This window comes from Heterocephalus glaber, unplaced genomic scaffold, assembly GCF_053883595.1.
Source record: "Heterocephalus glaber isolate CG9 unplaced genomic scaffold, H.glaber_assembly_v1.0 deba00001451, whole genome shotgun sequence".
In the NCBI taxonomy this organism is placed as follows: domain Eukaryota; kingdom Metazoa; phylum Chordata; class Mammalia; order Rodentia; family Bathyergidae; genus Heterocephalus; species Heterocephalus glaber.
In genome coordinates this window covers 4,444,400-4,457,672 of record NW_028258301.1, presented here as the reverse complement: position 1 = coordinate 4,457,672, position 13,273 = coordinate 4,444,400, and the positions used below count along the sequence as shown (strand labels likewise).

Genomic DNA, 13,273 nt, shown 5'->3' with positions numbered 1-13,273 from the left:
TATCTCTAATTTCTCAATCCCCTTCCTATTTCCTGAGTATCTAAGTAAATAAAATACAAATGTGATTAGAAGGGAGAAAGTTAAAAAATGTTTTACAGTAGAAAATAGGAAAAAAATATTTCTCTAATTAAAACAATAAGCCTATGAGTTTCATACAGACTGATAGCATCAAATTATTTTTCTTTTCAGCTATAGTGCCTGATATGGCCCTGTACCTTTCTCCACTTTGTTCAATGACTTCAAAAAAGTAATGCAGAATTTCTCTCTCTTCCAGTATCCACCTCTGTGACATCACACTGACTGACAGAAGTAAGGAATTTTAATAGGATAAAGGATCTTTGTGGTTTACTAAAACATTAAGCAATGAATCTTTCCAAGACTTTGCAATTAGGGTTGCTATTTCTCAGCATTAATTATCTTTTTCTAATGATGTTTCATCACTATATAGATCCATTGCATGCCCAACTGAGAAAATCTCTTGGCCACCAAAACCTCTTTTCCTTGATTTGCTTCTTTTACTCTTACTGTATTTGTTATTGCAGTCTATAAATCTCTTTTCTCTAGTCCTTTATAAATTTTTAGTAACCAGACACAGCTGAATTCATAATGATCCATTTTATCAATGATAAGGTACCTTCTTACATCCTACCTCTGATTACACCAAACCTAAGTAATGCAATTATTGAGATTTGTTATTCTGCAAAGCCTGTGTGATATAGCAGTTTTCCAAACATATACCAATAGTTATATTAATATTTAGCTAATAAAAACTATACTTTGTAGTAGGTAGATTAACAAACCCAGAAAAATACTATTTTATCCCAGAAAAATCACAATATGTTTAATTTTCAGTCCAAAAAATTGATGACCAATTGGAAAATAAAAGTACAAAAGAAATATCATTTGTAATTATTATTTTGGTTTTTTTTTTTTTTTTTCTTAGTACCAGGGATTGAACTCCGGACCTTGCTCTTGCAAGGCAGGTGCCGGAACCACTGAGCTAAATCTTCGGCCCTGTAATTAGTATTTGTAAAGTTAAGTAACTTTACAAAATATACTTCACTCTTATCAAAAATCAAAAGTTTTATTCTTATCTTTAAAACTGCAAAGGCTGCTTTACAGCCATTAAAATTTTAATTGTAACTAATTCACACTTGGGGAAAAAAGTGGATTTGCCACATTTGGTAAGATCAAAAAGTAGTAACTTTCAAATTTTAATGTAAAAAGTGAATACTCTTGTGACTACTACACAGTGTTTTCTAATTTAATTTTAACTATTGTCTTTTATATCTCCTCCACTTATCTTAATTTTTAAAAATAGCCTTATTGTGAGCCAATGAAGATAATATTTATCTTCATTAAAAATTTTTAAAATGCAGTATCAGCCACCATCCCAAGCTCCTAGGGCAGAGAAGGTAAGCCGGTCCCAGCACCTGGAAGGAAGCACCCCCACTGCCATCCCAAGCCCCTAGGGCAGAGAAGGTGAGCCGGTCCCAGCACCCAGAAGGAAGCTACCCTGTCGCCATCTCACACTCCTAGGGCAGAGAAGCTGAGCTGGTCCTAGAACCCAAAAGGAAGCTCCCCTGCCGCCATCCCAAGCTCCTAGGGCAGAGAAGCTGAGCCAGTCCCAGCACCCGGAAGGAAGCTCCCCCACAGCCATCCCAAGCTCCTAGAGCAGAGAAAGTGAGCCGCATGGGCACCGAAAGCACTCCCCCATGGAAAGGAGAAGACACATAATCAAGCCTCAAAAACAGACTTCTGGATCACCTACAGCAACACCAAAGGGAAACGAGATGGAACAATCTGATACTCAACCACCTGGACTCTCTGAACTGGCAACAAAAGAGGATCTGGGAAAAATGAAATCAGAAATAATTACTCAGATAACAGCAAAGATTGTGCTCATGGTGCAAGACATGATTAATAAATCTAGAGAGGACACATAAAAAATAGAGGATCTGAGGAACATGATGGAATCCCAACATGGGAAACAAATGGAATCCATAAAACAGATGCAAACAGATTTCCAGGAGATTAAAAATTCCATCAAAAGTCTGCACAGCAGAATAAACCAATGTAAGGATAGAATTTCAGATATAGAAGAAAAGATTGTAGTTAGTGACCAGGAAAAGAAAAACGGTTTTAAAATTGTAAAGGAACATGAGAAATCAATCCAGCAGCTGCTAGACCATGCAAAGAAGAATAACATACGACTGATTGGAGTCAATGAAGAAAGAGGAGGGAGTGCAGATGAATAAAAATACTCTTCACAGAAGTGATGGCAGAAAACTTCCCAGGGAGGGGAAAAGAACTTGACATACAGATAAGTGAGGCATATAGGATTCCAAATAGCCTTGATCAAAGAAAATCTACACATGGGCATATAATAGTTAGGATTCCAGAAATCCAACAGAAGAACAAAATTCTACAAGCAGTGAGAGAAAAGAAACAAATCACATACAAAGGAAAGCCCATCAGAATCACAGCAGACTTCTCAATGCAAGCTCTCAAGACAAGAAGAGCTTGGAGTGATGTATTTCAAGCCCTAAAGGAAAACAGCCTCCAACCCAGATTGATGTACCCTGCAAAACTATCTTTCAAAATTGATGGAGAAATAAGATACTTTCATGATAAAGAGCACCCCGGGAACTTCATGAATATCAAACCGGCACTCCAAAAAATTTTACACAATACCCTAGGAAAAGACAATGAGGATCACAACCCCAGGAAACCCAGCAGAATGAATCCATTGGGCCTGACAAATTAAACGCAAAGGGGGAGAATCCAACAACAAAAAAAAGACGTCATGACAGGGCTTTTAAAACTTTTAACTTCATCTCCCTAGTGAGTGTATAATTCAATCTTGTTACTGTACTGATTAGTGTTTTTCTGATTCTAGAGTTGCACACCTTTCCTTGTGCTATACTGGCTATTTATCATCTTCTTAGGTCTACTTTTTAATTGGGTTGTCTATTAATGAGCTCTAAGAATTCTTTATATATTCTGGTCATAGGTTATATGCATTGTAAATATGGTCTGTTTAAGGACTACTTTTCATTTTAATGATGTCATTTAAAGTTCTAAATTTTGGGGCTGGGGATTTAGCTCAGTGGTTCTGGCACCTGCCTTGCAAGCACAAGGTCCCGAGTTTGATCCTCAGTACCAAAAAATAAATAAATAAAAAATTAAAAAAAAATAAAGTTCTAAATTTTGATGGAATCTCATTTATCAATTTTTTTCTTTTATACATCATGTCTTTTGTATTCTAGGTAGTTCTTGCCTACCCTGAATTCATAAATATTTTCCCTTATAATTTCTTCTTAAAGTTTTATACTTTTAGGCTTTCATATTTAGGTTCATCGATCCCTTCAAGTTATTTTCATGTATGGAAAAAAAGGGTTGAGGTTATATACAGATACCAGGTGTTCTAGTGCTGTTTGCTGAAAACACTATCTCTTCCTCGGCTCTTGAATTGAGTTTATATTCTATAAAATGCTAATGTTAAATAACCTTTCAAAACTCAGTGGACCATATATGTGTGGTTCTATTTCTAGATTCTCTGTTTTATTCAAATAATCTGTATGTCTTTCCTTATACCAACACTGCCTTGATTACTGTAGCTTTAGAAGAAGTCTTAAAATTAGGTACTAAACGTCTTCCAACACTTTTTTTTTTAACTTTTCTGGGTCCTTTGTACTCCTACATAACTTTTAAATTTCAATATCCAATTCTTCATTTTTAGCAAGTATACACAGACCTGAATTTTTATATATACCTTGTGTTTTCTAATCCTGCTAAATTCAAGTACAAGTTCTAGGGGCTCCTAGAGATTTCTTAGTATTTTCTCTGTAGATGATCATTTCATCTACATATAAAGATTTTACTTCTACCTTGCCAATCCTATCCTAATTGTGTCATTTTATTGCCGGACTATTTTGGTGGGGCCTAGGTTTCAAAGTTTAATGGACAGATAAAGAGTAAGCATATCTGCCCTTGTTCCCCACCTTAAGGAGAAAGCATTGGATCTTCTCCATTCATATAAGGCATTCTCCCTGGAAGTATGGAGTACATGTCTTTAATCTGTTGAGAAGGTTCTGTTCTACCTCTAGTCTCCTGATAACTTTTACCATGAACAGCTGTAGAATGTAGTCCAATACTTTTTGTCCAACTAGTGACAGGATCATATGGCTTTTTCCTTTCCTCTATTAAATGATGACTTTGGGGGTGGATCTTTCAATGCTGAACCAACACCACCATCCCTATAACAAAACCACTTTCTACATACTGCCAGATCTGACTTCTAACAGTTTGTTTTGTTAAACAAAATTCTATCTATGTTCATGCTTTTTTCTTCTGTTATCTTTATCCAGTTTTAGGATTAGCACAATGCTGAGATCCTAAAATGAGGGGAGAAGTGTTCCTTCTTTTTTCTGCTTTAATTGTTTGACATAATTTATCAGTTAAAATGTATATGGGCCTACTGTTGTCATATAGGTAGGTTTTCAAGCTAGGAATATACTTTCTTTAATAGGTGCTATTCAAATTTTATATTTCCTCCAGAGTTAGTTTCATTAATTTGTCTTCTAAGTTACTTCTTAGAAGTTGTCAAATTTATTTCAAAAAAGATTTTTGTAATATGCTTTCTATATCCTTTTAAATTCTGTAAAATCTGTGGTAATGTCTCCTAGATCTTGATATTGTAATTTTAAAAATGTATAATTGATATTGTGTAACAGGAAGAAAAGGTCTAAAGGAGCAGGGGAAGTGGGAGGGGTGGGGGAAAGGAAAGAAGGGAAAAGAAAAAATATGAGAAAAGGAAAAAAATGGAAACAAAGTCTTTGCAAATAGGGAAGGGTGGAGAGGGTGAAGGGAGGGCAGGGGAATGGGGAAAAAAATAAGAACCAAGATACTCATGTGATGGTACACGATCCCAATGATGAATGTAACGGTACTTTATACCTAAAATGTGCCAATAAACTTATTGGGAAAAAAATTGCAGTATTTATCATTTTCTGTGTACTTACGAGTTTTTCCCTGGTTAAAAAAATGTAGATTAAAATGTTAACTATGTTATGTACTGCAAACATGTATTTATAAAAACAAAAATTAAAAATATAATAAAAATAGCCTCAGCAAAAGTCACACAATTCATTAATTATGTTACATGCCAGACATGCATACATTCTCTAATTTAATCTTTTTTTTTTTTTTTTGTACCGGGGATTGAACTCGGGGCCTTGGGCTTGTGAGGCAGGTGGTGGAACCACTGAGCTAAAACCCTGGCCCTCTAATTTAATCTTTATAGCAACTTTCTGCAGAATTTGAACCAAGATGTTTATAAAGCATATTGTCTTCATTCTTTTTCTTTCCTTCCCTTTCTTTTCTCTACCCTTTCTCCTTACTTCCTTTCTTCCTCCCTCCCTTCCCTCTCTCCATTTTCTTCTCTTCTCTTCCTCTTCACTCCTTTCTCTCTCTCTCTCTCTCTCTCTCTCTCTCCCTCTCTCTCTCTCTTCTCCATGCTAGGGATCCAATCAAGGACTAGAACTCATGCAACCTTGATAAGTATTCTACCAGAGCTACACATGCAGCACTAAAGCATATTTTCTAACACCAAAGCTTATCCTGTCACATGTACCTTTATAAAGACAAATGACAAAAACTGAAATTCTAAGTCAAAATGAGAGAGTCTTGCCTAAAGTTTACAATAGAAAATATTAATTTATATGTGCAAGGAAACTGCTAATGAGTAGCTTTACATTTAAAGGAGTTTTTCCAATGTGCTGTACCCTTAGAATGTATGCTCTTTTCTATGTGGATGTTATGTTTCAGACAAAAAGTTAAAAAAAAAAAGACTTTTCTACTCATCACATTAGGCATACTCCAGCATGGATAGAAAAATTGTCTGAGTCCAGGAAAAATATTTCTAACAATTTACAAATGTATGCAGTACACATCTCAAAAACAAGCCAGTAAAATATCTCTGCATTTGGCAAGCGTAGATTGTCAGATCTCTAACGTTTGTGTTTCAGCTTGCATTGAAAAGAAAATAACAGTCTGACTCAAAAATGCTATCTCGCTAAACAAAATAAGAATGGTCCCATAATAATTCTATAAGTCAGGTGTGGTGGTGGCCACCTGTAGTCCCAGCTACTTGGGAGGTTGAAGTAGGATGAGTTTAAGACCAGCTTGAGCAACACAGGGAGACATCATCTTAAAATAATAATAATAGTAATAATAATAATATTAATACTTCTATAAATTATCTTTCTTAACTCACAGTCATCATCCCCAGCAAATTTAATTAAAAATTAGTAATTAAGTAAATTAACATCCCACTCCTTCCATAACAAGTCCAGTTGTGCCCCATTTTAAGTCTTCTGGGCTTTACACATTACTGTCTCTTCATCACAGATAGGTTATTGTTACCTAGTCACAATGCAGCTGCACATGAGTGATATTATTACATAACTTATGAACAAAGTATCATAAACATCACGACCAGCATGTGACTCAGCAAAGGTGACTAGAATGGAATATTGACTCAAATATCTTATATTATTGCTAAAAGCTGCTTTCACAAACAGAAGGTATTTAGGCTGGAATGTTCAGACTTCCTTTGATCTGACATCTCCTCAGCACAGGGAGCAACAATCCCTGAAACAATCAGAGACATTCAAAAAATCACACTCACTACACACTAATATCTTAGTCTGACAAGTTCTGTCACATTTTCTAAACGGTATCCTTTGATCTTAGCTTCTAACTTTTATATGATGTACAGAAGCCTCCAGTTCAGTTTTCTATGGACTCTTTTTTTTTGGTACCGGGGATCAAACTCAGGACCTTGTGCTTACAAGGCAGGCGCAGTGCCACTGAGCTAAATCCCCAGCCTTCTATGGACTTCTTGATCCCAATATCTTTCTGGTAGGCTGACTTCTTTCCATTAAAAAATAAATAAAAATAGCATGGCACCATCGACCAAATATCAATATTTTTATTTTCACATTTATTAAGACATAATCAGACTGTTAAACATCTTTGTTAATTGCTTTAGCTAAATTAAAGACTGACCAAAAAATTGATAAGAACTGCAGTCAAAATAAACGGATAAAGCTTTCTACATGGTCATAAATATGGACAAATAAATCAAAATAAAATACATTAAAAAAATAATTTTAACCTGAGTACGGCACTTCCTTGAACTTATCAGACATTCAGTAATCACTGAAGTTGTAGAAAATTCCAGCTTTGGAGCAATTCCCTGGGAGGGAAAAAAGGATACTATCAGATATTTCCCTTTAAAGAGAGATAATTATTAATGAAGAGAATGTGATCTAAAGTGACACACACTTGCCAAGGTTCAGTGCTGCACTTGTTAGTCTGCATCTCTTACTAAAGACAAAAACAACCTAGTAATGCTACATACTAGCTAGAAACTGTTTCACTGATGAAGACTTAGGAGCGTTATTTGCAGAATTAAGTTTTTTATTATTTTCAAGTGTTTCCCTGTCAAATTGTTTTAAGATTTTTAAATTATGATATATTATGGTCATACACATATGAACATACTTAATGGATTTCAGCTCTTACTTTTACAACTTGAGATGTATTTCACTATACAGTCAAGAAATACATACCTTAATCAGCTTGATGTAGCCATTTCACAATGTATATACACCATAATTATGTACAATATTTATTTGTCAATTAAAAGAATTTTTTTGTACCAAGGATTGAACTCAGGGCCTTCATGCTGAGGTACATCCCCAGTCTTTTTTTAGTTTTTATTTTTTGTGACATGGTCTTACTAAGTTGCTTGAACTTACGATCCTCCTGCCTCAGCCTCCCACTGTTCTGAGATTATAGGTATGCACTAACACACCTGGCTTGCATATGCAGTTTTTGAAAACAGAAGACAGTGTCTACCAATTCACCTAACATTTTTTTCCTGTCATGTAGCATACATTCAGATATAGGAAGGAGTCAGGCTTCTATTTCTAGCAATATTGCAATTATCAGCTTGGATATTGTTTTGAGACAAGTGGAGCAGTTCAAAGGGATAGTCACAAAGTACAAATATTCGAAAGCACTTATGTTAAACATACACTAAAATATTAAAGAAGACATCTGAGCCCACAATAATTTCACTGTAACAGAGTGGGAACCAGACTGACCAAGACCTCTGCATTCGGCCTCACCAAACCAAGCTTGTGGCCAATTGAATGTAAAGTTTCAAATATCACACCTATTACAGAAAAGGTAACTCTGAGCTGCCTCAGAATTAACAGAAGTATTGTTTTTCTGCAAACGTATTTTTTATTAATGATATCCACTAGTATGCCTGCTTATTAGTTGTCTAACACTACATAACATACTATTGCAAAACTTGGCAGTTTAAAGCGTCAGTAAACACTCAATATCCTACATAGTTTCTAGGGGCCTGGAGTCTGGTAGAAGTTGAGCTGGGTATCTCTGGCCTGGAATTTCTCATGAGTGCAGTCAAGACATCATTTGGGCTGTCGTCAACTGAAGGCCTCATTAGTGTTTGGCAATTTGTTTCCCAAGATGGCTTATTCACATGACTGTTGAGTGAAAGTTTCAGTTCCCTTCTAGTTGTTGACAAGAGGGCTTACATCTTGATCACATACACCCTCTCGAAGGGCCTGCTATATCAATCAGCTTTTCTATTACTGGGACAAAATACCTGACACCCACAACTTAAGGAGGGGTTTAATTTGGTTTGGGGGAAATTCAGTCCATGGTCAGCTGGCATGAAGGTAGAGTGAAGTGGTAGAAGGGCATGGCAGAGGAAAGCTGGCAGCCAGGAGGCAGAAGGGAAAGAGAGAAGCTGAGGACAAAAATACACCCTTTAAGGTCATGCCCCCGTGACCCACCTTGAACTTCTAACAGTACGTTCAGGTATGAAATCATTAGTGGATAGCACTCTCATGGTTCAAAAGCTCCAACTGCGAACACAGACTTTTAGGGGACATTTTAGATCTATACCATAACAGCTGCTGAGTGTCCTCAAGACATGGTGACTGTTTCTCCACGGTGAGTGATATAAAGCAAAGCAAGAAGAAAGCCATAATGACAGAGTCTCCAAACATTGTCACTTCCATTCCATTCTATTCATTAGTGTCACTAAATATAATCTATACTCAAGGGCAAAGGAAGTGATCTACCTTTTCAATGGAGAAGTATCAAAAAATTGGGCACAAGTTTAAAACCACTAGTTTTCTCTCTGACAAAAAGTTACTTAGAATTCTCTTAGAAGCAAAAGTTACTTAGAATTCAATTAGAAACAAAGCATATTCATGATTTATTAATAAGGGAGGAGAGGGGAGAAAGGGAAGGGGGAGGAGGGCAAGGAATCTCATCATTTTATAATATCAGTTTGAAATCCACAGTGCATCCATAAAGCTCTTCAGGTGAAGGTCTTTTAGTAGAGCATCTAGAATACAGTTCTTCATAATCGTAAGACCCATGAACTAAAGAGACAAGTTATTCACACTACAATATCTAGTGTGCACATATGCAGCAAACATAAGATAATCATGATAGATATTCCTGTTTAAAAAGGGAAAGAAAAGGTAAATAGGAAATCATGGCTCCATAACAATCTTTAAGTCCAGCCAGAGAAATGTGGGAAGGTCCTTGTTTAGGACTTATTCCTACTTCTGCTCAGAAATACTCGTGGTTCTTGGTTCAACATTTTAGGCTCTTCTTCCATCTTCTGAATCATAATTCTTTTGAAACCTGAAGTAGGCTATTTGGAACTATATAGTGTTCTGAGCTTAGTTCTGTTGATATAATATTAAGAGTACTTTTCACTTTGTAAAGTCTTTTACCACTTCAAATCAAATTGCTAGTGCTTCTATAAAAATACAGTAATCCTCTTAAATTTTGGCTATCATGTGAATTATATTGGAATTTGCTCTATTAAATAAAAGCTACACAGTTCTGTATATTGGGGTTCTTCTGAGATTGCTGACAAACATGGAGTTTATGCATCTTAGAAAACCTATGTTTGATTAAATGATTTTGTATGGCAACATGTTAGACCTCGCCAAGGTTCTAATGAAAGATTTACAGTCATGCCTTCAGTTTTACTATCAAACCACCATATTCTGGCAAAGGCCTGGGATAATTTTCACTCAAGGATCATTTCTTACTGTTAGCACTATGTGTCAGTGAGAAAGGTGGGAAACCATCAGGACACTAAATTCTTAACAGCCATTCTTTCTACCTTCCCACATTAAGCTATAAGCAGCAAAAAATAAACCAGGCAACCCCTTAACATGAGAAAGCCTCTTTGGACAGAACACCTATTTCACTGGCTATCTTTCCTATGTTCCACTTTATTGCAGGTGACTGTGTCGCTAAAGTTTCTGTCATTACATAATAAGAATTCCATTTTTAGTTTTCAATAACATTTACCTCACTGTCCTTCAAATGCTTATCTGACAGTTTCTATGGGGACCTTCAAGCTTTCGTGGGTACTCTCACAAAATATTTTATCACATCGCTGCCTGGACTTCCACTTAACACTGCAACCCTCCCCATATATTGCTGATCACACAGTAAGGATCACATAGTCCTTCCTGCTTCTGTCCTCTCCACAGAACTGTTTATGTGTCCTCACACAGAACACTTTTCTTCCACTAGAGTGAAGAATCCAAGAGTGAAGGACGTTCCAAAGCTTATAATGACCTGGTCTCAGAAGTCTAATACTATCACTATGCCACATTATATGTGTTACTCACTGGGTACAGTGACTAAATAGGAATGGAGCTAGCTCTTCCTTTAGATCAAAAAATTTCTGAATGTACAGTCATGTACCACTTAATAATGGTGATATCCTCTTACAAAAATGTTGTTAGGTGATTTTCTCAGTGTGTGAATGTCAGAGTGTACTTACCTGAAGCTGGATAATATGGGCTACTACACATCTAGTTCTATGGCACAGTAACCACTGTACATGCATCCTTCATTAACTGAATAGTGTTACGGACTGCATGACTGTATTTTATTATACTGTCACTACTTGAATTCAGGCTTAACACTTTAGCTTTCCTCATATATTGCTGATCTCATAGTAAGTACTAAATACTTAAGTCATTATTTTTACTGACCGTTCAAAACCCAGCTGTATTGTTATGGGTTCTCCATAGAAACAGAAACAATAGAATTATATATAGAAAAAGATTTATCTTAAGAAAAGATGTATCTTAAGATGGCAAGTAGAAAAATTATAGGGCAGGGGACAAGGGGACAAGGGGGAAAGTCGGGGAAAAGTTGAAGTGCAATCTTGAGTGTGAAATATGTCATACAGGCTGATAGAGGTAATCCTCAGGTAAAATCTCTGTTATAGTCTGTTACTCCTTAATTTGTCTTGTCCTACTTGTCAGTCAAATTCCAGTGTGCTTAAGTTTTATTCTTGTTTTATATGGGGAAAGAACTTTCAAACTCTTCAAACTGTAATTACTGGAAGTCCTAATTTTTATATTTTTTGTCTGAGTAATACATCCTCCAAATATATGTAATAGTAACTCAAATAAAATGATGAAAAATGAATCCCCATTAATGTTCCAATCACTTGAGTTTATATTGCCATCTTGGTGTAATGTAGCATTTTAAATTACTATTAAGAGACCATAAATTTAAAATACGATTATTTCTTCACTGTAAGTTTCAACAGTGTTCTTGGAATATTCTTTAAGACTTTTATAATATAGAAGCTGGCTAATGGATACTGAAAATATCCCAAAGGATGCATATAATCACAGACTTGCTAGTCAACTTTTACATTTTAATTAAAGTAAAGTTGCTATTTCTTTGAAAAGAGCATATCAGAGATTTTACTTAGACTTATGGGAGAAATTCCTTAATTCATTATATTGACTCAAAGATCACCCCACTGTTCTTACTCAGACTACTATAAGATTTTATAAAATTAGATTTAAAATATTTGTCTAAATACTTTCTAGCTAAACAACTTTTAACTTTCCTCCTTTGAATACCAAAGATTTTTGTCAGTTTCCATAGGAGGAAGACTTACTTTTAGGAATAAAAATATTTTGAAATCGTCTAACAAACTTGAAAAAAGTTATAGGAGAACACAGGGGAGTAAGCTGTTACTTAATGTAGTTTTTAAGTTTAGTTGTAAGAGTATATACTTCTGTTCCTTAAACTTTTTACAATTAATTTCATCAAATTCCTAATAAAAGACATTTCAATTATTTTAATTTTTCACTGTTATGAACAATGATTAAAAAGGAACATCCTTAAGAAAGCTCGTAGTAGGCCTGAGATTTAGCTCAGTGGTTCCGGCGCCTGCCTCGCAAGCGCAAGGTCCTGAGTTCGATCCTTGGTATGAAAAAAAGAAAGCTCATAGTATACCAGTGAGAATAGATTTAAAACCTAGAGGATCACATCCCATGAGAATCTGTCTTTACTAAATAATTCTGAAATCTGCTTTGTTCCAATACACAAAGCAAAGCAGCATACAACAGCTTCCAGGTTTTTCACTTTTGATGTTAGATCTATTAAATTTTGCCAATCTTACAGGAATAAAAATAAAATCGTATGGTTTTTTTAATGTGGATTTCCCTAAATGCTAATGAGACAGAGTACTTTTCAAATGTCTGTTGGACATTCCTTGGAAGGAGTACTAGACAGAGACAGATGGCATGGAGATGAAGAAGAGGAGAGAAGGAGAAGAGAGAGCTGAAGAATAAAAGGTACTATAATGCATGTTAATTTTGGATGATATGTGCATGAATTTTATTAAATTATTTTCATTAAACTTCAGGATGTTTCCAATTGTACAATTTTGCAAACAACTTTTAAATCAAATTATACTTTGAATTAGTTTTTCACATTTAAGGAGTTGTTGAGAACTATGTGGTGATTCTTGACAATGATCCTACATCAAAATCTGATTCAGAAAATACTAAGAAAGCACTTACTCGTAAGCCAGAAATCCTCCTCATGGTAACCTGGCGGTTTGAATCATGGTGTCCAGAAATTTGATTTGGACCAGGGAACATGAAATCTCGTGTGTTTTCCTCATATGTAGACAGTGTTTCACCCACTACAAGAAAGATAGTCTATGATTCAAATTATAACAAAATAATCTATTTAGAAAAAAAAATCAGCAAATATAATATATGTACTGCCTGATGTCTTATTGAATACCTGCATTAGGGCCATGTTTATCATCTACAAAAGGAATATTAAAATAAATGTATATTAAATGTATCAACATACT

The 13,273-nt window shown here is 35.3% G+C and overlaps 1 protein-coding gene across 8 annotated transcripts in view; it reads right to left on the bottom strand.

The window, feature by feature from the left end:
• Nucleotides 1–13,273, bottom strand: part of Spata6 (spermatogenesis associated 6) — a 140,645-nt gene that overhangs the window by 86,994 nt on the left and 40,378 nt on the right. For 7 of the 8 annotated variants that reach the window (XM_087214862.1, XM_087214864.1, XM_004869295.4 and 4 more), the window contains exons 5-6: nt 12,972–13,096; nt 7,181–7,261 (exon numbers count right to left, since the gene is read on the bottom strand). In XM_087214862.1, coding sequence (XP_087070988.1) covers nt 7,181–7,261; nt 12,972–13,096 — 206 coding nt within the window. The remainder of the gene's footprint in view (nt 1–7,180; nt 7,262–12,971; nt 13,097–13,273) is intronic. The other variant, XM_087214865.1, reaches the window with a different exon arrangement.